At 41.7% G+C, this 27,639-nt stretch overlaps 1 protein-coding gene across 4 annotated transcripts in view; it reads right to left on the bottom strand.

Annotated features, from left to right (window-relative positions):
- Positions 1 to 1,304: 1,304 nt before the first annotated feature.
- Positions 1,305 to 27,639, bottom strand: part of cand2 (cullin-associated and neddylation-dissociated 2 (putative)) — a 31,976-nt gene continuing 5,641 nt past the window's right edge. The window contains exons 2-17 of one of the 4 annotated variants that reach the window (XM_046312630.1): positions 26,726 to 26,869; positions 26,110 to 26,264; positions 24,338 to 24,461; positions 23,300 to 23,556; positions 21,674 to 21,779; positions 21,321 to 21,478; positions 19,816 to 20,111; positions 19,210 to 19,351; positions 17,903 to 18,130; positions 17,495 to 17,708; positions 16,709 to 17,248; positions 15,911 to 16,533; positions 15,335 to 15,504; positions 10,797 to 10,961; positions 10,089 to 10,196; positions 1,305 to 1,945 (exon numbers count right to left, since the gene is read on the bottom strand). In XM_046312630.1, the coding sequence (XP_046168586.1) occupies positions 1,721 to 1,945; positions 10,089 to 10,196; positions 10,797 to 10,961; positions 15,335 to 15,504; positions 15,911 to 16,533; positions 16,709 to 17,248; positions 17,495 to 17,708; positions 17,903 to 18,130; positions 19,210 to 19,351; positions 19,816 to 20,111; positions 21,321 to 21,478; positions 21,674 to 21,779; positions 23,300 to 23,556; positions 24,338 to 24,461; positions 26,110 to 26,264; positions 26,726 to 26,869 (3,655 nt within the window). In that variant the 3' untranslated portion in view covers positions 1,305 to 1,720. Of the gene's footprint in view, positions 1,946 to 10,088; positions 10,197 to 10,796; positions 10,962 to 15,334; positions 15,505 to 15,910; positions 16,534 to 16,708; positions 17,249 to 17,494; positions 17,709 to 17,902; positions 18,131 to 19,209; positions 19,352 to 19,815; positions 20,112 to 21,320; positions 21,479 to 21,673; positions 21,780 to 23,299; positions 23,557 to 23,810; positions 23,843 to 23,906; positions 24,130 to 24,337; positions 24,462 to 24,941; positions 25,013 to 26,109; positions 26,265 to 26,725; positions 26,870 to 27,639 lie in introns of those variants that run through there. The other 3 variants (XM_046312631.1, XM_046312633.1, XM_046312632.1) reach the window with 3 other exon arrangements.

Here is a 27,639-nt window from a genome sequence, read left to right as displayed (position 1 = left end):
GTGTGATATATTAGGATATATTAGGGGGAGGGTCATAATGCTTTATAATAGCTTTAGTGTGATATATTAGGGTGGGGGGTCATAATGCATTATAATGGCTTTAGGGTAGGGGGGGGTCATAATGCATTATTATGGCTTTAGTGTGATATATTAGGGTGGGGGGTCATAATGCTTTATAATGGCTTTAGTGTGATATATTAGGGTGGGGGGGTCATAATGCTTTATAATGGCTTTAGTGTGATATATTAGGGTGGGGGGTCATAATGCTTTATAATGGCTTTAGTGTGATATATTAGGGTGGGGGGTCATAATGCTTTATAATGGCTTTAGTGTGATATATTAGGGTGGGGGGGTCATAATGCATTATGGCTTTAGTGTGATATATTAGGGTGGGGGGTCATAATGCTTTATAATGGCTTTAGTGTGATATATTAGGGTGGGGGGGTCATAATGCTTTATAATGGCTTTAGTGTGATATATTAGGGTGTGGGGGGTCATAATGCTTTATAATGGCTTTAGTGTGATATATTAGGGTGGGGGGTCATAATGCTTTATAATGGCTTTAGTGTGATATATTAGGGTGGGGGGGTCATAATGCATTATAGTGGCTTTAGTGTGATATATTAGGGTGGGGGGGTCATAATGCTTTATAATGGCTTTAGTGTGAGATCCTTGATGAAAACCTGCTCCAGAGCGCTCAGGGCCTCTGACTGGGGCAAAGGTTCACCTTCCAACAGGACAACGTAGGAGTGGCTTCGGTACAAGTGTCTGAATGTCCTTGAGTGGCCCAGTCAGAGCCCGGACTTGAACCCGATCGAACATCTCTGGAGAGACCTGAAAATGGCTGTGCAGTGACGCTCCCCATCCAACTTGACAGAGTTTGAGAGGATCTGCAGACAAGAATGGGAGAAACTCCCCAAATACAGGTGCGTCATACCTAAGACGACTCAAGGTTGTAATTGCTGCCAAAGGTGCTTCAACAAAGTACTGAGTAAAGGGTCTGAATACTTATGGAAATGTGATATTTAAGATTATTTTGAATCGTTTTGTAAAAATGAATTTAAAAAAACGTTTTGCCTTGTCATGTGGTATTGTGATGTCATTATGGGGTATTGTGATGTCATTATGTGGTATTATGTGTAGATTGATGAGGGAAAAACTATTTAATCCATTTTAGAATAAGGCTGTAACGTAACAAAATGTGGAAAAAGTCAAGGGGTCTGAATACTTTCCCAAATGCACTGTATATTAGTAGGGGGCTGTAATGCATTATGCAAGTCTTACATTTTACACACTAGACGATGCACAGTTAAATGAACAAAACATTTGTTTATTTGCAATGTATTCACGGAGAATACTGTATCAATATCACAGCCCTACCAAAATGGCACTGAATACCACTGGCCTAAAAGTCCTTTGAATAAACTTTGACCTCGATGATCAGAAGGCACGTTTTCATCTCAAACGTTGATTTTTAAGGCAGATGAATAATTGCCATTGATTAGGCCCTACGACATACCGACTAGCCAATATGGCACGTTTTCAACTCAACTTTCAAGGCAGAATATAAATCATTTCAGTGGCAGTGAATACGGCCTATGACAGTCATACAATTTTGCATCTAGCCAACAATGCTGGGCATTGGCTTCGGTTTCTGTTCTATTTTAAAGAATAACTTCATATTATATGCTGGGAGGGTTTCCCCTCCTATCGTTTGGTTCTAACTGGTGTCCATGCTTTCCATTGTGCTGGAGCGTGTGTCTCCCTGAATGCTCTCTAAGATGGAGGCCATCTCTGCGTTGGTGCGTATCTGGTTGGCAAAGTCTGCCATGGCAGGGCTCTTCTCCACCTCGCTGATGGAGAGCAAGGCTGCCACGGCCCTCATCGCTGAACGACGCAGCTCCTCCTGCTTCTCAAACTCCTGCTTCACTGACCCCGCCTTCACCTGGGACGACGATAGAAGAAGCAAATATTATGGAAGCGCTGTTATCTTTTATTGGCGACGTTAACGTAAATACAGTGAGCTCAAAAGTATTGTGTCATTTTGGAGTCACTTTTAAAATATATATATAAATAACAATAGAATGTTTCTAAACACATCTACATTCCTGCGGATGCTACCATGGTTACGGATAACCCTGAAGTAATCGTGAATAATGATGAGTGAGAAAGTTACAGACAAATATTGTACCACCGAGACATGCTAACCTCTTACCATTACAATAACGGGGGGGTTGCCAGACCTTATAGATAATTTTATGTGTGGGGTACAGAGATGAGGTAGTCATTCAAAAATCATGTTAAACACTATTGCACACAGAGCTATGTGTTCACAGCACTAAACTAACAGGTTAAATGACCTAACAGGTTGTAACTATGTGTTCACAGCACTAAACTAACAGGTTAAATTAACTAACAGGTTGTAACTATGTGTTCACAGCACTAAACTAACAGGTTAAATTAACTAACAGGTTGTAACTATGTGTTTGCAGCTCTAAACTAACAGGTTAAATGAACTAACAGGTTGTAGCTATAGTGCCTTCAGAATGTATTCACATCTCTTGAATTTGTCCTAATTTTGTTGTGTTATAGCCTACATTTCAAATGAATTAAACTGTGATTCTGTGTCACTGGCCTACACACAATAAATACCCCATAATGTCAGAGTGGAATGACGTTTTTTTTAAAACATTTTTTACAAATGAACTAAACATAGAAAGCTGAAATGTCTTGAGTCAATAAGTATTCAACCACTTTGTTATGGTAAGTATAAATAAGTTCAGGAGTAAAAATGTGCTTAACAAGTCACATAATAAGTTGCATGGACTCTGTGTGCAATAAAATAGTGTTTACCATATATTTTTTGAATGACCACCTCATGTCTGTACCCCACACATACAATTATCTATATGGTCCCTCAGTCGAGCAGTGAATTTCAAATGTTCCAAAATATGCCAAACATGTTCGCAATAAAAGGCACTAAAGTAAAACTTCAAAATAATGTGTCAAAGAAATTAACTTTATATCCTGAATACAAAGCGTTATGTTTGGGGCAAATCCAATACATCACTGAGTATCACGCTTCATATCTTCAACCATGGTGATGGCTGCGTCATGTTATGGGTATGCTTGTCATTGGCAAGGACTAGGGAGTTTTTTTCGGACAAAAATAAACAGAATAGACCTAAGCACAATCCTAGAGGAAAAGCTGGTTTACTTTGCTTTCCAACAGACACTGGGAGACAAATTCACCTTTCAGCAGGACAATAACCTAAAACACAAGGACAAATCTACACTGGGAGACAAATTCATCTTTCAGCAGGACAATAACCTAAAACACAAGGACAAATATACATTGGAGTTGCTTATCAAGACAACATTGAATATTCCTGAGTGGCCTAGTTACACTTTTGACTTCAGTCAGTTCGAAAAGTTATGGCAAGACTTGAAAATGGCTGCTTAGCAATGATCAACAATCAATTGGACAGAGCTTGGGAGAATTATCCAGGCGTGCAAAGCTCTTATTAGAGACTTACCCAGAAAGACTCACAGCTGTAATCACTTCCAAAGGTGATTCTAGCATGTATTGACTCAGGGGTGTGAACACTTGTTTTTTTTATGTTGGCAAATGTACTGAAAATGAAATACAGAAATATCTAATATACACATGTTTTCACTTTGTCATTATGAGGTATTGTGTGTAGATGTGTGAGAGAGAAAAAAAATGTTTTAATTCATTTTGAATTTCAGGCTGTAACACAACAACATGTGGAATAAGTCAAGTGGATATGAGACAATATATATATGAATATTTGTTGATAGGGATATGAATATTTGTTGATAGGGATATGAATATGTGTTGATAGGGATAGGGATACTTGTTGATAGGGATATTAATACGTGTTGATAGGGATATGAATACTTGTTGATAGGGATAGGGATATGAATACTTGTCGATAGGGATAGGGATATGAATACGTGTTGATAGGGATAGGGATATGAATACTTGTTGATAGGGATATGAATACTTGTTGATAGGGATATGAATACTTGTTGATAGGGATATGAATACTTGTTGATAGGGATATGAATACTTGTTGATAGGGATATGAATACTTGTTGATAGGGATATGAATACTTGTTGATAGGGATATGAATACGTGTTGATAGGGATATGAATACTTGTTGATAGGGATATGAAAACTTGTTGATAGGGATATGAATACTTGTTGATAGGGATATGAATACTTGTTGATAGGGATATGAATACGTGTTGATAGGGATAGGGATATGAATACTTGTTGATAGGGATATGAATACTTGTTGATAGGGATATGAATACTTGTTGATAGGGATATGAATACGTGTTGATAGGGATAGGGATATGAATACTTGTTGATAGGGATATGAATACTTGTTGATAGGGATATGAATACTTGTTGATAGGGATATGAATACTTGTTGATAGGGATATGAATACTTGTTGATAGGGATATGAATACGTGTTGATAGGGATAGGGATATGAATACTTGTTGATAGGGATATGAATACGTGTTGATAGGGATAGGGATATGAATACTTGTTGATAGGGATATGAATACTTGTTGATAGGGATATGAATACTTGTTGATAGGGATATGAATACTTGTTGATAGGGATATGAATACTTGTTGATAGGGATAGGGATATGAATAATTGTTGATAGGGATAGGGATATGAATACTTGTCGATAGGGATAGGGATATGAATACGTTTTGATAGGGATAGGGATATGAATACTTGTTGATAGGGATATGAATACTTGTTGATAGGGATATGAATACTTGTTGATAGGGATATGAATACTTGTTGATAGGGATATGAATACTTGTTGATAGGGATATGAATACGTGTTGATAGGGATATGAATACTTGTTGATAGGGATATGAATACGTGTTGATAGGGATAGGGATATGAATACTTGTTGATAGGGATATGAATACTTGTTGATAGGGATATGAATACGTGTTGATAGGGATATGAATACTTGTTGATAGGGATATGAATACTTGTTGATAGGGATAGGGATATGAATACTTGTTGATAGGGATATGAATACTTGTTGATAGGGATAGGGATATGAATACGTGTTGATAGGGATATGAATACTTGTTGATAGGGATATGAATACTTGTTGATAGGGATATGAATACTTGTTGATAGGGATATAAATACTTGTTGATAGGGATATGAATACTTGTTGATAGGGATATGAATACTTGTTGATAGGGATATGAATACGTGTTGATAGGGATATGAATACGTGTTGATAGGGATATGGATACTTGTTGATAGGGATATGGATACTTGTTGATAGGGATATGAATACTTGTTGATAGGGATATGAATACTTGTTGATAGGGATATGAATACTTGTTGATAGGGATATGAATACGTGTTGATAGGGATATGAATATGTGTTGATAGGGATATGAATATGTGTTGATAGGGATATGAATATGTGTTGATAGGGATATGAATATGTGTTGATAGGGATATGAATACGTGTTGATAGGGATATGAATACTTGTTGATAGGGATATTAATACTTGTTGATAGGGATATGAATACGTGTTGATATGAATACTTGTTGATAGGGATATGAATACTTGTTGATAGGGATATGAATACGTGTTGATAGGGATATGAATACTTGTTGATAGGGATATGAATACGTGTTGATAGGGATATGAATACGTGTTGATAGGGATATGGATACGTGTTGATAGGGATATGAATACTTGTTGATAGGGATATGAATACTTGTTGATAGGGATATTAATACGTGTTGATAGGGATATGAATACGTGTTGATAGGGATATGAATACTTGTTGATAGGGATATGAATACTTGTTGATAGGGATATTAATACGTGTTGATAGGGATATGAATACGTGTTGATAGGGATACTTGTTGATAGGGATATGGATACTTGTTGATAGGGATATGAATACTTGTTGATAGGGATATGGATATGAATACGTGTTGATAGGGATAGGGATATGAATACTTGTTGATAGGGATAGGGATATGAATACGTGTTGATAGGGATAGGGATATGAATACTTGTTGATAGGGATATGAATACTTGTTGATAGGGATATGAATACTTGTTGATATGAATACTTGTTGATAGGGATATGGATACTTGTTGATAGGGATATGAATACTTGTTGATAGGGATATGGATATGAATACTTGTTGATAGGGATATGAATACGTGTTGATAGGGATATGAATACTTGTTGATATGAATACTTGTTGATAGGGATATGAATACTTGTTGATAGGGATATGAATACTTGTTGATAGGGATATGAATACGTGTTGATAGGGATATGAATACTTGTTGATAGGGATATGAATACTTGTTGATAGGGATATGAATACGTGTTGATAGGGATATGAATACTTGTTGATAGGGATATGAATACTTGTTGATAGGGATATGAATACTTGTTGATAGGGATATGAATACGTGTTGATAGGGATAGGGATATGAATACTTGTTGATAGGGATATGAATACTTGTTGATAGGGATAGGGATATGGATACTTGTTGATATGAATACTTGTTGATAGGGATATGAATACTTGTTGATAGGGATATGAATACTTGTTGATAGGGATATGAATACTTGTTGATAGGGATAGGGATATGGATACTTGTTGATATGAATACTTGTTGATATGAATACTTGTTGATAGGGATATGAATACGTGTTGATAGGGATATGAATACGTGTTGATAGGGATATGAATACGTGTTGATAGGGATATGAATACGTGTTGATAGGGATATGAATACTTGTTGATAGGGATATGAATACTTGTTGATAGGGATATGAATACTTGTTGATAGGGATATGAATACTTGTTGATAGGGATATGAATACTTGTTGATAGGGATATGAATACTTGTTGATATGAATACTTGTTGATAGGGATATGAATACTTGTTGATAGGGATATGAATACGTGTTGATAGGGATAGGGATATGAATACTTGTTGATAGGGATATGAATACTTGTTGATAGGGATATGAATACTTGTTGATATGAATACTTGTTGATAGGGATATGAATACTTGTTGATAGGGATATTAATACGTGTTGATAGGGATATGAATACGTGTTGATAGGGATATTAATACGTGTTGATAGGGATATGAATACGTGTTGATAGGGATATGAATACTTGTTGATAGGGATATGAATACTTGTTGATAGGGATAGGGATATGGATACTTGTTGATATGAATACTTGTTGATAGGGATATGAATACTTGTTGATAGGGATATGAATACTTGTTGATAGGGATATGAATACTTGTTGATAGGGATAGGGATATGGATACTTGTTGATATGAATACTTGTTGATATGAATACTTGTTGATAGGGATATGAATACGTGTTGATAGGGATATGAATACGTGTTGATAGGGATATGAATACGTGTTGATAGGGATATGAATACGTGTTGATAGGGATATGAATACTTGTTGATAGGGATATGAATACTTGTTGATAGGGATATGAATACTTGTTGATAGGGATATGAATACTTGTTGATAGGGATATGAATACTTGTTGATAGGGATATGAATACTTGTTGATATGAATACTTGTTGATAGGGATATGAATACTTGTTGATAGGGATATGAATACGTGTTGATAGGGATAGGGATATGAATACTTGTTGATAGGGATATGAATACTTGTTGATAGGGATATGAATACTTGTTGATATGAATACTTGTTGATAGGGATATGAATACTTGTTGATAGGGATATTAATACGTGTTGATAGGGATATGAATACGTGTTGATAGGGATATTAATACGTGTTGATAGGGATATGAATACGTGTTGATAGGGATATGAATACTTGTTGATAGGGATATGAATACTTGTTGATATGAATACGTGTTGATAGGGATATGAATACTTGTTGATAGGGATATGAATACTTGTTGATAGGGATATGAATACGTGTTGATAGGGATATTAATACGTGTTGATAGGGATATGGATACTTGTTGATAGGGATATGAATACTTGTTGATAGGGATATGAATACTTGTTGATAGGGATATGAATACTTGTTGATAGGGATATGAATACTTGTTGATAGGGATATGAATACTTGTTGATATGAATACTTGTTGATAGGGATATGAATACTTGTTGATAGGGATATGAATACGTGTTGATAGGGATAGGGATATGAATACTTGTTGATAGGATATGACTGGATATGAATACTTGTTGATAGGGATATGAATACTTGTTGATATGAATACTTGTTGATAGGGATATGAATACTTGTTGATAGGGATATTAATACGTGTTGATAGGGATATGAATACGTGTTGATAGGGATATTAATACGTGTTGATAGGGATATGAATACGTGTTGATAGGGATATGAATACTTGTTGATAGGGATATGAATACTTGTTGATATGAATACGTGTTGATAGGGATATGAATACTTGTTGATAGGGATATGAATACTTGTTGATAGGGATATGAATACGTGTTGATAGGGATATGAATACTTGTTGATAGGGATATGAATACTTGTTGATAGGGATACTTGTTGATAGGGATATGAATACTTGTTGATATGAATACGTGTAGATAGGGATATGAATACTTGTTGATAGGGATATGAATACTTGTTGATAGGGATATGAATACTTGTTGATAGGGATATGAATACTTGTTGATAGGGATATGAATACTTGTTGATAGGGATATGAATACTTGTTGATAGGGATAGGGATATGAATACTTGTTGATAGGGACATGAATACGTGTTGATAGGGATATGAATACGTGTTGATAGGGATATGAATACGTGTTGATAGGGATATGAATACTTGTTGAAGGCACTGTAAGTGAATTTGTCCCAATACTTTTGGTCCCCTAAAATAGGGAGACTATGTACAAAAAGTGTTGTAATTATCTAAACGGTTCACCTGATATGGATGAAAATATCCTCGAATTAAAGCTGACAGTCTGCACTTTAACCTCGTAGTCACCTGTATCATTTCAAATCCAAAGTGCCGGAGTCCAGAGCCAAAACAACCAGAAATGTGTCACTGTCCCAATACGTATGGAGCTCACTGTATATAACATTCTTGCAGGATGAACATCGAACTGTAATTCTGCTATAAATGTCCTTCATACTTTTGGTGAACGTTAGTTCACACAATTTCCTACTTGGCATATTGTCTAAGTACATTATACAACCCAAATAGAAGGTTCTTAGACTGTGGACTGGCACAAGCCCTACCTTCCCCTGGAACGAAGATGATGAAATAATGCACATTGTTTTGATTGGTGTACTTTCACAGTTATATTTCATAACCAGCGTAGCTTAGCATAATAATGGTAAGATGTTTACGGATGGTTAGTCAATTCAAACCAGACGAAAAGTGCAAATATGTGTCACAACTCAAGGTGGATCTGTTCCAGTTTGTTGACATCCACATAAGAAAAGTGACGCTTTTAATAATAATTATAAAAATAAAATAAAAATGACCCCCAATTTCGTGGCATCCAATTGGTAGTTACAGTCTTGTCTCATCGCTGCAACTCCCGTACGGACTTGGGAGAGGCGAAGGTCGAGAACCGTGCGTCCTCCCGAAACACGACCCAACCAAGCCGCACTGCTTCTTGACACAATGCCCACTTAACCCAGCATCAACAAAGTGTCGGAGGAAACAGCGTACACCTGGCAACCGTGTCAGCGTGCACTGTGCTCAGCCCGCCACAGGAGTCGCTAGTGCGCGATGGGGCAAGGACCTCCCTGCCGGCCAAACCCTCCCCTAACCCGGACGACGCTGGACCAATTGTGCGCCCCCACCCCCCCCCATGGGTCTCCTGGTCACAGCTGCCTGCGACAGAGCCTGGAGTCCAACCCAGAATCTCTAGTGACACAGCTAGTACTGCCTTAGACCAGTGCGCCACTCGGATAGACCCTCGCTTTTAATTATTTGAGGCTTGTGTGGACTGCCATGTCATAAGTCTCCTTACCTTCGTGGTGCAGGTAACCCTGAGAGGTTCGATCAGTCTGTCCAGTCTCTGGACCACAGCATTGGGACACAGACAGCAGAGTCTGGCCAGCATGATGAATGTCAACATCTAGGGGGGGGACAGGCAGGAAGACATTTTAGAGAAATAAGATGGGATCTGTTTTCAATGCCGGACGTGCATAAAAATGGAGGAATTCAGTTTGAGCATGAGCCACAGAATTTGGAGCATGCAACATGGTTCAATGGGCCTTCTAAATCAGCACAATCTACTTGTTCATGTTTTCAAATTGCCACCGTCTTGGGAGTTAGAATTGGGGTCATATATACAGTGCTAATGCCGATACAAAACAAGAGTAATGGAGAACATTGTAAAATACGGAGAACTTCGCAAATGAGGCGGTTGTGGTCAGTACATCTTCATGGCATTGGTTGACAAATCTCTCATTGCATCAAAGTTGGTCTCTCGTAAAAATAAAAATAAAGAGTTCTGGGTGAATTAAGATTTAGATTTAAAGATTAAAACCTCCCCAATTTTTCTGACAGACAGCGTGGCACTGATCTCATCTAAAACCATTAAGTTGGCTGTGTGCTTTAAGCATCATTTGTCCGGTTTATGGAGTGCCCCAACACACTAGTACCATGTTTTAGGGATTTCAAAGGCCTTGAAGAAGTGAGTTTGCGGTCCTATAAAGTTTACGTGCAGTCTTACTCTGATGTCGTAGTGGTCTTTAAGGCCTTCTTCTACGCGGTCGAGGAACTCGAAGATGTCCAAGCAGTCCAGACAGCTGTCCAGTAAAGTATACATGCACTCAAACGCTGCCTTTCTCACGTCCAGACCATCGTCCACTGTGTGCTTGAACGGACCCATCTCCACCTGACATACACAGAGTAATGGAGGAAGAAGAGGAGGAGGAGGAGGGTCTGGTGATCCTTTAAGTGTGAGTGAGTGAGTGAGTGAGTGAGTGAGTGAGTGAGTGAGTGAGTGAGTGAGTGAGTGAGTGAGGGAGTGAGTGAGTGAGCGAGTGAGTGAGTGAGTGAGTGAGTGAGCGAGTGAGTGAGCAAGTGTGTGAATGTGTTTGTGTTTGAAAAGCAAGGTGACTAGCTTGTTATTCGATAATCCGTTTGTTATTTTATCACCTAAGTGTTATTTGTCAATCCGTTTAGTGTTATTGACGTAATGTTTGCCTGTACTGTGATTAAAGTGATCCCATCCTCTCATTTTGCAACATATTCAACATATAGTCAATACAGGGGATTTATCAAAAGGCACATTGGACTCCACTCGACACACACAGTGGCTTGTGAAAGTATTCATCCCCCTTGGCATTTTTGTGTTGCCTTACAACCTGGAATTAAAATATATTTTTTGGGGGGGATCTGTATAATTTGATTTACACAACATGGCTACCATTTTGAAGATACAAATATATATTCTTGTGAAACAAATAAGATATAAGACAAAGAAACTTGAGCATGCATAACTATTCACCCCCCCCCAAAGTCAATACTTTGTAGAGTTACCTTTTGCAGCAACTACAGCTGCAAGTCTCTTGGGGTATGTCTCTATAAGCTTGACACATCTAGCCACTAGTGATTTTTGCCCATTCTTCAAGGCAAAACTGCTCCAGCTCCTTCAAGTTGGATGGGTTCCGCTGGTGTACAGCAATCTTTCAAGTCATAGCACAGATTCTCAATTGGATTGAGGTCTGGGCTTTGACTAGGCCATTCCAAGACATTTAAATATTCCCCTTAAACCACTTGTGTGTTGCTTTAGCAGCTTAGGGTCATTGTCCTACTGGAAGGTGAACCTCCGTCCCAGTCTCAAATCTCTGGAAGACTGAAACAGGTTTCCCTCAAGACTTTCCCTGTATTTATCGCCATCCATCATTCCTTCAATTCTGACCAGTTTCCCAGTCCCTGCTGATGAAAAACATCCTCACAGCATGGATGGTGTTCTCGGGTGACGAGAGGTGTTGGGTTTGCGCCAGACATAGCATTTTCCTTGATGTCCAAAAAGCTCAATTTTAGTCTCCCACATGCCTTTTGGCTAACAGCAACTGTGTTTGCTTATTTCTTTCTTCAAGCAATGGCTTTTTTCTGGCCACTCTTCCATAAAGCCCAGCTCTGTGGAGTGTATGGCTTAAAGTGGTCCTATGGACAGATACTCTAATCTATGCTGTGCAGCTCCTTCAGGGTTATCTTTGGTCTCTTTGTTGCCTCTCTGATTAATGCCCTCATTGCCTGGTCTGTGAGTTTTGGTGGGCGGCCCTCTCTTGGCAGGTTTGTTGTGGTGCCATATTCTTTCCATTTTTTAATAATGGATTTAAATGGTGCTGTGTGGGATGTTCAAAGTTTCGGATATTTTGTTATAACCCAACACCGATCTGTACTTCTCCACATCTTTGTCCCCGACCTGTTTGGAGAGCTCCTTGGTCTTCATAGTGCCGCTTGCTTGGTGGTGCCCCTTGCTGAGTGGTGTTGCAGACTCTGGGTGTCACGCCCTGACCTTAGTATTCTTTGTTTTCTTTATTATTGGGTGATTATATGTTTTTGTCCTGTCTAGGGGTTTTTGTATGTCTATGGTTGCCTAGATTGGTTCTCAATTAGAGGCAGCTGTTTATCATTGTCTCTGATTGGGAACCATATTTAGGAGGCCATATTCCTTGAGTATTTCGTGGGTGATTATCTATGTCTATGTCTAGTTGCCTGTATTATAGAGTCACGTTCGGTTTATTGTTTTGTAAATTTGTTTAGTGTCTCTTCGTCTTCATTAAAGAAGAGTGTATTCATCTCACGCTGCACCTTGATCTCCTCCATGAACGTGACACTGGGGCATTTCAGAACAGGTGTATATATATATACTGAGATCGTGTTTTTAAGTTTTTTATTTAAACTTTATTTAACTAGGCAAGTCAGTCAAGAACAAATTCTTATTTACAATGACGGCCTAGGAACAGTGGGTAAACTGCCTTGTTCAGAGGCAGAACGACAGATTTTTACCTTGTCAGCTTGGGGATTCGATTTAGCAACCTTTCGGTTACTGGCCCAATGCGCTAACGACTTTGCTACCTGCTGCCCCAAATATGACACTTAGATTGCACACAGGTGGACTTTATTTAACTAATGATGTGACTTCTGAAGGTAATCGGTTGCACCAGATCTTATTTAGGGGCTTCATAGCAAATATGCTATATAATAATATAATAAAATATAATATAATAATATAATAAAATATAATAATAAAATATAATAATATAATAAAATATAATAATATAATAAAATATAATAATATAATAATATTATAATATAATAATATAATAAAATATAATAATATAATAAAATATAATATAATAATATTATAATATAATAATATAATAAAATATAATAATATAATAAAATATAATAATAAAATATAATAATATAATAAAATATAATATAATAATATAATAATATTATAATATAATAATATAATAAAATAATAATATAATAAAATATAATAATATAATAATATAATAATATAATAAAATAATAAAATAATAATATAATAATATAATAATATAATAATATAATAAAATATAATAATATAATAATATTATAATATAATATAATAATATAATAATATAATTAAATAATAATATAATAATATAATAATATAATAATATAATAATATAATATAATAATATAATAATATAATAATATAATAAAATATAATAATATTATAATATAATAAAATACTTTTCCAGTTTTTTGTTGTTGTTGTGGAATTTAATAAAACAAGTCATTTTTTTCATTTCACTTGACCAATTTCGACTATTTTATGTATGTTCATTACATGAAATCCAAATTCAAACCCATTCAATTACAGGTTGTAATGCAACTAAATAGGAAAAACGCCAAGGGGGATGAATACTTTTGCAATGGCAGAACACTGACATTCCTGTCTTGTCTTGCAGGAAATCACGCACAGAATGAGCAGTATGGCTGGTAGCATTGTCATGCTGGAGGGTCATGTCAGGATGAGCCTGCAGGAAGGGTACCACATGAGGGAGGAGGATGTCTTCTCTGTAACGCACAGCGTTGAGATTTCCTGCAATGACAACAAGCTCAGTCCGATGATGCTGTGACACACCGCACCAGACCGTGACGGACCCGCCACCTCCAAATCGATCCCGCTCCAGAGTACAGGCCTCGGTGTAACGCTCATTCCTTCGTGATAAACGCGAATCCGACCATCACCCCTGGTGAGACAAAACCGTGACTCTTCAGTGAAGAGCACTTTTTGCCAGTCCTGTCTGGTCCAGCGACGGTGGGTTTGTGCTCATAGGCGACGTTGTTGCCGGTGATGTCTGAGGAGAACCTGCCTTACAACAGGCCTACAAGGCCTCAGTCTAGCCTTTCTCAGCCTATTGCAGACAGTCTGAGCACTGATGGAGGGATTGTGTGTTCCTGGTGTAACTCGGGCAGTTGTTGTTGCCATCCTGTACCTGTCCCACAGATGTGATGTTCGGATGTACCAATCCTTTGCAGGTGTTAAACGTGGTCTGCCACTGTGAGGATGATCAGCTGTCCGTCCTGTCTCCCTGTAGCTCTGTCTTGGGCATCTCACAGTACGGACATTGGAATTTATTGTCCTGGCCACATCTTCAGTCCTCATGCCTCCTTGCAACATGCCTAAGGCACGTTCACGCAGATGAGCAGGGACTCTGGGCATCTTGATTTTGGTGTTTTTCAGAGTCAGTAGAAAGGCCTCTTTCGTGTCCTAAGTTTTCATAACGGTGACCTTAATTGCCTAACGTCTGCAAGCTGTTAGTGTCTTAACGACCGTTCCACAGGTGCATGTTCATTAATTGTTTATGGTTCATTGAACAAGCAATAAGTACCAGGCCATTAGCGACCCGATGATCGTTATCGAGTTGTCGAGTTACGAAAGCTCATTCAGAGTGTATAAGAGGAGATTACAGTGACTCAACGGTCACATAGAATTCAGCTGCGGCCATGACACATGACATCAGGTGTGGCGGTAACATGGTCAAGGCAACAGCCTTAGTCCTTCTTGATTTGTGTCTTGTTTGAAGAGTTTAGGTGGTATTGAGGCTAGCTGCACACACACACACACACACGCACACGCACACGCACACGCACACACACACACACACACACACACACACACACACACACACACACACACACACACACACACACACACACACACACACACACACACACACACACACACACACACACTACCTCTCTGATGAGGTCCTTCCTGATCTGTGTCTCGTTGTAGAGGCTAGGCAGTACTGAGACTAGCAGACCGCGGATCAGAGAAGGTTTGTTGTGGGCCGCTGAGTTGAACATCACCAAGGCCACACGACGTACATTCGGGTCTTTGTCCTGCAGAGTCTTCAGGAAGTCACCTGGCATAGAGAACAGGGTGATGTTCATTAAGAACCAAATGGGAGAAATCAAACAGAAACCGGGAGGCAAACACACACAAAAAAAATTCCCGTTGCAAATATTATTATTTTTTATATTATATATTTATATTATATATTTATATTATTATTTTTTATATTATATATTTATATTATATATTGATATTATTATTTTTTCATTACCTGAATGAATACAACCCTGGACATTGCAGCATGTTGTGGGTGCATTCTAAATGACACCCCATTTCTCCATAAAGTGCACTATTTTTAACCAGACGTGGCTTTAACCCAAAAGAAGTGCACTACGGTTGAATAAGGCTATCATATAACCAGTGTAAAAAAAATAATTAAAAAAAAGTTAAAAAGTTGAGTCACTTTGACATCTTACCTATGCATGCTTTGAGTAGTGAATCTATAGGTACAGGCTGATCAACGATGGTGAACTTAACTGCAGTGACCACAGTACTGCGGGCCACAGGGGACCCTGAGGACAGCTGTTGTTTGAGCCTGGGCAAGAGCTGAGCCGGGTTGACCATGGTGAGTTTCCCCAGACACTCCGCCACCACACTCCTCGTCCCCTCTTCGGCACACTCACGGTTCTTAAAGAGCAGAGCCCAGATATCCTCGACGTGGGCCAACAAGCTCTCCGTCGAGCAGGCGCTGATCACCTCTTTGAGGCTGTGTAACAGCAGGTACCTTCTCTTAGCCTGGCTACCTATCTCCGTCAGCATAAAGGGAAGGTACTCCTCCAGGTTGCCCACACAGATGTTCCCCAGAGCACAGGAAGCGGCTGACTTGACTTCCTCGTTGGGAGAGGAGAAGGCCTCCAGGATCACGGTCTTTAGTTCCTTCTGACCCCCCAGGTTCATGGTACGCCCCGCCTCCCCCAGACACAGGAAAGACAGGATTCTGACGGACTCGGAACACTTGGGGTTCTTGACTTCCTGGATGAAGCCGGTGACCATTCCGGATGCTTCTTTAGGGCACACGGAGGATAGAGCAGCTACACACCTGGCCAAAACAAGAGACAATATAAAACAGAAAAAATAAAAACATAATTTTGTGTTTCTCCTCTACAGGACACTATAGGTATATCACTTATATCTATCCTCTATCTGTACACTTCAATCAATCAATCAATCAATCAATCAATCAATCAATCAATCGAACAAACCACTACTCCTACCTGGCCACAGAGTAGTAAGACTGTCTGTGCATGGGTGTGGGGTCTGTAGCCTTCCCTGAGCCGTGGAAAGGACCGGTGAGAGCTTTCAAGAGGTCGTTGTATCCCATGTTCCCAGCCTTAGTGACCACCAGGGCCTTGAAGAACTCCAAGATGGCCGACAGAGCCCCTCCTTGCAGCAACGGGGAATGAACCAGATGAAACACACCAGGTAGGACAGTGTTCCCGATCTTGGACAGGGAGGAGGGGCACACCTTAGCTATACAGGTGAGAAGCATCACCGCCACCTGGGATATGTGCATGTCGTTCTCCTCGATCAGGGCAGGTAGTTCGTTGAGCACAGCCTCGATCATGGGCGGCTTCAGGCTGTCGCTGTAGTTCATAACTATCATGTTGAGGGCAGTCAGTGTGCTCAGCTTGAGGGCGCGCTGGTTCTTCCTGAGGAAGGAGGCTAGGATGGGGATGCCCTCAGTGAGTAAAGGTCGGAGGTCGATCCTGAGGGGCGATGTGGCGATGAGAGTCAGGGTCTTCACCGCTGTCAGCCTGTTAGGAGAAGAATTGGACCAGTTTGAAACAGAGACGGCCCTCAATGTCGCTCCACATGTCATCACAGAGATACAACGATGAACCCTCCAACTCTATGGATAACATACATTATTGTCATGGAGACACTTTTCGTCTCCACCCCACAACTCTCCTGTTGCAGGCTCACTTCCCAGCCTACACCAGATGGTTTTTTTTTACAGTTGGGAGCAGGGATTTGTACCTGCAAAACACTAGGCCACCTACCTGGTGATCTCGTTCTTCAGTCTCTCCAGGAAGATCTGCAGTGTCGGCTGGAGGTCCCCGCCCAGCTGGTCTCCTAGTTGACACACGATGTGACCCATACAGGAAATGGCCCTCTCCTTCACTTCCTGGTCAATGTCTGCAGCCTTCAGCCTCTTCAGAGTGGCAGAGAACACATTCTTCACGTAGGGCTTGACATCAAAGGCGGGTAGTTTATCTAGAGTAGAATAGATACTTTTATTTGGAACGGAATTTCTTATTCTACCTTTCATCCCAACCCCAGTAAAACCAATAATCTGACACCAGTAGCCAGTTCAGTCCCCACTATTTCATCCCCGTGGACCAGGACTTGAACCAGCAACCTTTATGATTACTGATCCACCTCTCTAACCTCTGGGCTACAGTACCTACCTCCTAACGGGCATATGATCTTGACCATCTGCTGAGTGACCAGTAGGGCTTCGGAGGTGATCTTATAGAAGGGCTCCTCCACACAGTGCACCACCGGAGGCAGAATAACCCTCATGTGAGGCTGGAAAACGGCAGGAGGATGGCTGCACAGGAGGACATTGAGGAAAGAGAGGGCATCGATCTTCATGTTGGACGACGTAGACTTGTCTGTAAGGGAGTGAACTATACCTGAAAAGAGAGATGCCAGAGAAAAGGTGAATGTCAAGATGACTTTTTGTTTGACATTGTAACAATAACCATTCCAACATTTTTTCCCTTTTTAAGTTATAGTACTATATTTTTTATTGACAGGAGTTTTCCTGACCACGTGGCTAGAACGCAAAATTGTCCTGGTCCTTTGACTAACTACAGAGAAGAAATTAACAATTGTTATAGCCTATAACTACAGTAGGCCCTGAGTTTTTCCTGGCCAGGTCACATGATCGATGCCCTCTCTTTCCTCAATGTCCTCCTGTGCACCCCTTCTATAAGATCTCCTCCGAGGCCCTACTCGTCACTCAGCAGATAGTCAAGATCATTTTAAATGTTACGTAGCTCTGTCATTGAGCTGTTCTTGTCTATTATTGTCCTGTATTCTGTCACGATTCTTGTTTATTGTGGAACCCAGGAAGAGTAGCTGCTGCTTTTGCAACAGCCAATGGGGATCCAAATGAAATCCTATTTGTAATGGAAAAACTACTGGCCCCAGAAATGAACAAAGGAATGTAGTAATTTAGATAAGAAGCTGCGGGTGAACGTGTGAGTGAGGTTACTAGGGATGAGAGTGAGGTTACCAGGGATGAGAGTGAGTTTCCAGGGATGAGAGTGAGGTTACCAGCGATGAGAGTGAGATTACCAGGGATTAGAGATGGTATGTGAGGGTGTGAGTGAGATTACCAGGGATGAGAGTGAGGTTACCAGGGATGAGAGATGGTATGTGAGGATGTGAGTGAGGTTACCAGGGATGAGAGTGAGGTTACCAGGGATGAGAGATGGTATGTGAGGATGTGAGTGAGGTTACCAGGGATGAGAGTGAGGTTACCAGGGATGAGAGATGGTATGTGAATGTGTGAGTGAGGTTACCAGGGATGAGAGATGGTATGTGAGGGTGTGAGTGAGGTTACCAGGGATTAGAGATGGTATGTGAGGGTGTGAGTGAGGTTACTAGGGATGAGAGTGAGATTACCAGGGATGAGAGATGGTATGTGAGGGTGTGAGTGAGGTTACCAGGGATAAGAGATGGTATGTGAGGGTGTGAGTGAGGTTACCAGGGATGAGAGCTGGTATGTGTTTTCCCAGGGCTCCTGGCAGTACGTTGGCCAGCTCTGTCAGCAAACTGAAACAGCCCTGTCTAGACTTCATACTCTTCTCCTTCAGCTGCTTGTGGAGAGCCTTCACTACTGTGGGGACCTGAGAAACAACAAATAAACGACTGAGAAACACCTCAAACGAATGAAAAGCTCACATAAAAACGTACTGAAATATCTCTCCTAATTCACCTTGTCATCTCTGTATTGTGATATACACTATTACTGTATGCTCTGCTGCGGTCTGGGATGAGGACCCACTTTAAAAGGCATTTTAGCCCCATGAGACTAACGCCGGTTGATTAATGGTTAGAAAACAACAACAACAACAACAGAAAACAACAACAACAAAAAACAACAACAACAACAACAACAGAAAACAACAACAACAGAAAACAACAACAACAGAAAACAACAGAAAACAACAACAACAACAACAGAAAACAACAACAACAACAAAAAACAACAAGAACAACAACAGAAAACAACAAAACAACAACAACAGAAAACAACAACAACAACAGAAAACAACAGCAAAAAGCAACAACAAAAAGCAAAACAAATGACCTGTTTCTTGAGCAGAGTGATGGCTGGCTCTTCTTGGACTCCGGGCTCTGTTGCTGTGGTGATGAGGCCCTGAGAAGACCTGGTCTGTTTGAGTAAGGCAACAAAAGCTACAAAGATGTCCGTCTTGACGTTCTCCTCCCTCTCTTTAAACCGAGCCAGCAGGGTTGGAGCTACTGACCCATAGAGCTCCACTAGCAGGTCTCTCCTCGTGCTGATCACAGCCTCCAGACACTTCACAGACGACCTCCGTACCTTCCAGCTCATGTCGTCATCGTCACTGTACTCGTCATCAGACTCTGCAAGGGAAAATAACGTTGCCTTTGTTCCCATGTCCATACATGCATACCATATTACAATTCATGTCCAATAGACTGCATTTAAATTCCCTACATTCCCTTACCCTGACCCTAACCCCAAAACTGACCCTAACTCTAACCCCAAACCTGACCCTAACTCTAACCCCAAACCTGACCCTGACCCTGACCCTAACCCCAAACCTGACCCTGACCCTAACTCTAACCCCAAACCTGACCCTGACCCTAACTCTAACCCCAAACCTGACCCTGACCCTAACTCTAACCCCAAACCTGACCCTGACCCTAACTCTAACCCCAAACCGACACTAACTCTAACCCCAAACCTGAACCTAACTCTAACCTCAAACCTGACCCTAACCCCAAAACTGACCCTAACTCTAACCTCAAACCTGACCCTAACCCCAAACCTGACCCCATCTATAACCCCAAACCTGACCCTAACCCCAAACATGACCCTAACTCTAACCCTAACTCTAACCCTAACTAACCCCAAATCTAACCCAAAATCGGACCCTGATCCTAACTCTATTTAATAATTTTAAACAATGCTACCTTATATAATGTTACATACCCTACATCATTCATCTCATATGCATACGTATATACTGTACTCTATATCATCGACTGCATCCTTATGTAATACATGTATCACTAGCCACTTTAACTATGCCACTTTGTTTACATACTCATCTCATATGTATATACTGTACTCAATACCATCTACTGTATCTTGCCTATGCTGCTCTGTACCATCACTCATTCATATATCTTTATGTACATATTCTTTATCCCCTTACACTGTGTATAAGACAGTAGTTTGGAATTGATAGTTAGATTACTTGTTGGTTATTACTGCATTGTCGGAACTAGAAGCACAAGCATTTCGCTACACTCGCATTAACATCTGCTAACCATGTGTATGTGACCAATAACATCTGCTAACCATGTGTATGTGACCAATAACATCTGCTAACCATGTGTATGTGACCAATAACATCTGCTAACCATGTGTATGTGACCATTAACATCTGCTAACCATGTGTATGTGACCATTAACATCTGCTAACCATGTGTATGTGACCATTAACATCTGCTAACCATGTGTATGTGACAAATAAAATTTGATTTGATTTGATAATTGCATATCAGCATAGTTGCTGTTGATAGGTTTGTTGATAGTTTGAGTACCTTGGTCCTCATCCTCTCCGTCCTCTGTGTCCATGGACTCATCCCCGTCCTCATCCCCGTCCTCATCCACATCATAGTTGTAGTTGGGGTCATAGGTGATGTACCTCAGACACAGCTTGATCACCGTGGATATATGAGGGGACATCTCCTTGGGGCATCTTATATAGAAATAACAGATCAACTATTGAACTTATTTAGTAGTTATGGGTCTGTTTTTTCATCTGTGTCTAATCTTGAGTGAGCACTGTGCTCTGGTCAGCTAGTAATGGGTGGAATAAATCACAAGAGAAACCTCAAGTAGAGAGGGAATTGAGAGAGATTCACTAGAGAGTTTTTTTATTTTTATTTTTTACCTGCGGACGAAGGCTTCAAAGGCCTGGAAGCAGTACTCCCTGAGTTCATCGTCCTCCACATTGCAGAACGTCATCACCATGGGGATGATCTTCTCTAGGTGCTCACCTGGAACAAGAGCAATACCACAGCCACTTACCAGGCCGACCAATACAATGCTGCTCTCTGGTGACTAAAAGTTCAACAACGTCCATTTTGATTTGCAACCACTTTGACAGATATCAAGTTGGTTTTAGAAAAAAATTATAACTTGGATGTCATTTAATTTCCAGAACTCAGATTTTTTTTTTACTATAAATTCAACAACCAAGCTTAAAGAAACTGATCCCCAGCCAACCTCAGCCTACCCTCTACCCTGTTGAACAGCACCTCACCCTACCCTCTACCCTGTTGAAAATCACCTCACCCTACCCTCTCCTGCCTGTTGAACAGCACCTCACCCTACCCTCTACCCTGTTGATCAGCACCTCACCCTACCCTCTACCCTGTTGAAAATCACCTCACCCTACCCTCTACCCTGTTGAAAATCACCTCACCCTACCCTCTACCCTGTTGAAAATCACCTCACCCTACCCTCTACCCTGTTGAAAATCACCTCACCCTACCCTCTACCCTGTTGAAAATCACCTCACCCTACCCTCTCCTGCCTGTTGAACAGCACCTCACTCTACCCTCTACCCTGTTGAACAGCACCTCACCCTACCCTCTACCCTGTTGAACAGCACCTCACCCTACCCTCTCCTGCCTGTTGAACATCACCTCACCCTACCATCTACTCTGTTGAACAGCACCTCACCCTACCCTCTACCCTGTTGAAAATCACCTCACCCTACCCTCTACCCTGTTGAACAGCACCTCACCCTACCCACTACCCTGTTGAAAATCACCTCACCCTACCCTCTCCTGCCTGTTGAACAGCACCTCACCCTACCCTCTACCCTGTTGAAAATCACCTCACCCTACCCTCTACTCTGTTGAAAATCACCTCACCCTACCATCTACTCTGTTGAACAGCACCTCACCCTACTCTCTACCCTGTTGAACATCACCTCACCCTACCATCTACTCTGTTGAACAGCACCTCACCCTACCCTCTACCCTGTTGATCACCTCACCCTACCCTCTCCTGCCTGTTGAACAGCACCTCACCCTACCCTCTACCCTGTTGAAAATCACCTCACCCTACCCTCTACCCTGTTGAACAGCACCTCACTCTACCCTCTACCCTGTTGAACAGCACCTCACCCTACCCTCTACCCTGTTGAACAGCACCTCACCCTACCCTCTACCCTGTTGAACAGCACCTCACCCTACCCTCTACCCTGTTGAACATCACCTCACCCTACCCTCTACCCTGTTGAACAGCACCTCACCCTACCCTCTACCCTGTTGAACAGCACCTCACCCTACCCTCTACCCTGTTGAACAGCACCTCACCCTACCCTCTACCCTGTTGAACAGCACCTCACCCTACCCCCTCTACCCTGTTGAACAGCACCTCACCCTACCCTCTACCCTGTTGAACAGCACCTCACCCTACCCTCTACCCTGTTGAACAGCACCTCACCCTACCCTCTACTCTGTTGAACATCACCTCACCCCATGCTAAGGCTAGCTAGCTGCCTCACCGACTCGATGCCCTCCCTGGCGGCTGACGGTGGCCAGACACTGGATGTAGGTGCGTGTGGTGGAGGTCTGCTGTCCTCGGCCCAGCTCAGCCAGCAGGTGCTCAGTGAGCTGGGTGAATAGAGTCGTGCTGCAGCTGGGCACCAGGTGACCCAGGGCTATGATAGCCCTCTTCCTCACAGCCATACGGGGGCTGGTCAGCTGGGGGAGCAGGCTGGTCAGGATGGAGGCATGGAAGCTGATCAACGTACCACTCAACCTATAGGGGTGAACAGAGAGGGTACAGGATCAGATTTTAAAAAACAACATTATGTAACATTCTTTCAAATATCTGAGCTGTGCTTGATTTTCCAAGTACAATGGTCCAAAAACTCTAAATGTAATTAAAAACACATCAATACTAGAATTGACCTGTATAGGACCCAGATCTGTATAAGATAAATACTGGTTGTCATGGAGTCTTCTGCTAAAAATAAAATAATGTTTATTACACTCTAGAAAAGCAGTACTTACCTTCCCAACATGTCCGACAGGATGTCCAAGGCCTCCAGCAGTACTTACCTTCCCAACATGTCCGACAGGATGTCCAAGGCCTCCAGCAGTACTTACCTTCCCAACATGTCCGACAGGATGTCCAAGGCCTCCAGCAGTACTTACCTTCCCAACATGTCCGACAGGATGTCCAAGGCCTCCAGCAGTACTTACCTTCCCAACATGTCCGACAGGATGTCCAAGGCCTCCAGCAGTACTTACCTTCCCAACATGTCCGACAGGATGTCCAAGGCCTCCAGCAGTACTTACCTTCCCAACATGTCCGACAGGATGTCCAAGACCTCCACAGTACTTACCTTCCCAACATGTCCGACAGGATGTCCAAGGCCTCCAGCAGTACTTACCTTCCCAACATGTCCGACAGGATGTCCAAGGCCTCCAGCAGTACTTACCTTCCCAACATGTCCGACAGGATGTCCAAGGCCTCCAGTAGTACTTACCTTCCCAACATGTCCGACAGGATGTCCAAGGCCTCCAGCAGTACTTACCTTCCCAACATGTCCGACAGGATGTCCAAGGCCTCCAGTTGGACAGAAACATCCTCCTGTGTCCCCATGGCTCCTATCAGCTGAGATGTGATCTTCTTACACACGTTGGCAGTCAGGCTCTGACCTGGTAACTCAAAAGCAAAAGAGGAATTCTAGAACTGTATAATTTTCTGCATTCAGATTCTCTACCCTTAAGTGTGTGCACTTGTAGGCTACACTACCTGGCCCAATCCCAAATGGACCACTAAAGCCCTAAAACCTATGCCTTTAAGGTTTAGGAGTGCATTTGGGATTGGGCACCTGTCATGGATTTAACAATGGTGGACACTTCTTCCAGTCATTGCTTTTACCAATCCGATTCGCTACATGGTTAGCTGTCATAATATAAAACACTCTCATTGGACAGTTTCCATTTCAGAGCTCCTCCAATGAGAACCGTACTGTAGTGTAGCGTGTACAACAACAACAACAACAACAACAACAACAACAACAACAGACACCCGTACCTGCAGAGCATGGGGGCAGCTCAGCGATGACTGTCTTCAGACCCATACTGTAGTGTAGCTTGTACAACAACAACAACAACAACAACAGAGACCCGTACCTGCGGAGCATGGGGGCAGCTCAGCGATGACTGTCTTCAGACCCATACTGTAGTGTAGTGTGTACAACAACAACAACAACAACAACAACAACAACAACAGAGACTCGTACCTGCGGAGCATGGGGGCAGCTCAGCGGTGACTGTCTTCAGACCCATACTGTAGTGTAGCTTGTACAACAACAACAACAACAACAACAACAGAGACTCGTACCTGCGGAGCATGGGGGCAGCTCAGCGATGACTGTCTTCAGACCCATACTGTAGTGTAGCTTGTACAACAACAACAACAACAGAGACTCGTACCTGCGGAGCATGGGGGCAGCTCAGCGATGACTGTCTTCAGACCCATACTGTAGTGTAGCTTGTACAACAACAACAACAACAACAACAACAGAGACTCGTACCTGCGGAGCATGGGGGCAGCTCAGCGATGACTGTCTTCAGACCCATACTGTAGTGTAGCTTGTACAACAACAACAACAACAACAACAACAGAGACTCGTACCTGCGGAGCATGGGGGCAGCTCAGCGATGACTGTCTTCAGACCCATACTGTAGTGTAGCTTGTACAACAACAACAACAACAACAACAACAACAACAACAACAACAACAACAACAGACACTCGTATCTGCGGAGCATGGGGGCAGCTCAGCGATGACTGTCTTCAGACCCATACTGTAGTGTAGTGTGTACAACAACAACAACAACAACAACAACAACAACAACAACAACAACAGACACTCGTATCTGCGGAGCATGGGGGCAGCTCAGCGGTGACTGTCTTCAGACCCATACTGTAGTGTAGTGTGTACAACAACAACAACAACAACAACAACAACAACAACAACAACAACAGACACTCGTATCTGCGGAGCATGGGGGCAGCTCAGCGGTGACTGTCTTCAGACCCATACTGTAGTGTAGTGTGTACAACAACAACAACAACAACAACAACAACAACAGACACTCGTACCTGCGGAGCATGGGGGCAGCTCAGCGGTGACTGTCTTCAGACCCATACTGTAGTGTAGTGTGTACAACAACAACAACAACAACAACAACAGACACTCGTACCTGCGGAGCATGGGGGCAGCTCAGCGGTGACTGTCTTCAGACCCATACTGTAGTGTAGCTTGTACAACAACAACAACAACAGAGACTCGTACCTGCGGAGCATGGGGGCAGCTCAGCGATGACTGTCTTCAGACCCATACTGGAGATGTCTCTGAGTTGTTCCTTGTCTGACATCATGTTAGAGCAGAGTGTATCCACCATGATATCAACCTGGTACTCTTTCACCTTGCTCACCAAGGGACCCAGACTGCAGCAGAGAGACACAAATCATTTCCCAACTAACTGATTGAAAAACAAAATAAAGTTGTTACATCTGCAAGTGCTCCTTGAGAAAGACTTAACTATCAACATGTGACTTTAAACTTTTAAAAACAAATCTGAAATACCTTGTGACACACAGGAGATTTTATTTCACCTTTATTTAGATAGGCAAGTCAGTTAAAGTACAAATTCTTAATTACAATGACAGCCTATCCTGGCCAAACGTCACTGGGCCAATTGTGAACCGCCCTATGGGACTGCCTATCACGGCCGGTTGTGATACAGCCTGGAATCGAACCAGGGTCTGTAGTGACGCCTCTAGCCCTGTGAATGCAGTGACTTAGACCGCTGTGCCACTCAGAAGCCCGAGTGGTGATGCCTTGTGCATTTGAACACTTTACAAACACAATGGTTATTATAAAGAGAGACATGCCAGCATGAGCCTACCACTTGACAGCCAGATTCTGCACCTCTCCATTCTTATCTTCCAGTAGCTTCAGGAGCATGGTAACCACCTTCTTCTCGCTGTCTTCATCCAACTTGATAGAATCCTTCTGAAGCTCCATCATCAGGTCATTGGTGGCCATGAAGCTGGAGGAAAAGATGAGTCCAACGTGACCGTTATTCCACTAACACAAAGTTATCTACTGTATTTTAGACAGTATTACTTTATTACGGCCATGAACGTGGAGGAAATGAGTCCACTATCTGTTTTGGTTCTCACAAAATGAACAATAAAGTGTATATACACGATTGTAGTCGGAAGTTTACATACACCTTAGCAAATTACATTTTAACTCAGTTTTTCACAATTCCTGACATTTAATCCGAGTAACAATTCCCTTTCTTAGGCCGGTTAGGATCACCACCTTTATTTTAATAATGTGAAATGTCAGCTTTTATTTCTTTCATCACATTCCCTGTGGGTCAGAAGTTTACATATACTCAATTAGTATTCCGTAGCATTGCCTTTAGATTGTTTAACATGGGTCAAACATGTCAGGTAGCCTTCCACAAGCTTCCCACAATAAGTTGGGTGAATTTTGTCCCATTCCTCCTGACTGGTGTAACTGAGTCAGGTTTGTAGGCCTCCTTGCTCGCAAGCGCCTTTTCAGTTCTGCCCACAAATTTTCTATAGGATTGAGGTCAGTGCTTTGTGATGGCCACTCCAATACCTTGACCTTGTAGTCCTTAAGCCATTTTGCCACAACTTTGGAAGTATGATTGGGGTCCATGTCTATTTGGAAGATCCATTTGCGACCAAGCTTTAACTTCCTGACTGACGTCTTGAGATGTTGCTTCAATATATACACATAATTTTCCTTTCCTCATGATGGCATCTACTTTGTGAAGTGCACCAG

Source organism: Oncorhynchus gorbuscha, linkage group LG18 (genome assembly GCF_021184085.1).
Source record: "Oncorhynchus gorbuscha isolate QuinsamMale2020 ecotype Even-year linkage group LG18, OgorEven_v1.0, whole genome shotgun sequence".
Taxonomy (NCBI): Eukaryota; Metazoa; Chordata; class Actinopteri; order Salmoniformes; family Salmonidae; genus Oncorhynchus; species Oncorhynchus gorbuscha.
Note: the sequence above shows the minus strand (reverse complement) of the source record. Positions and strands in the feature narration are given on the sequence as shown.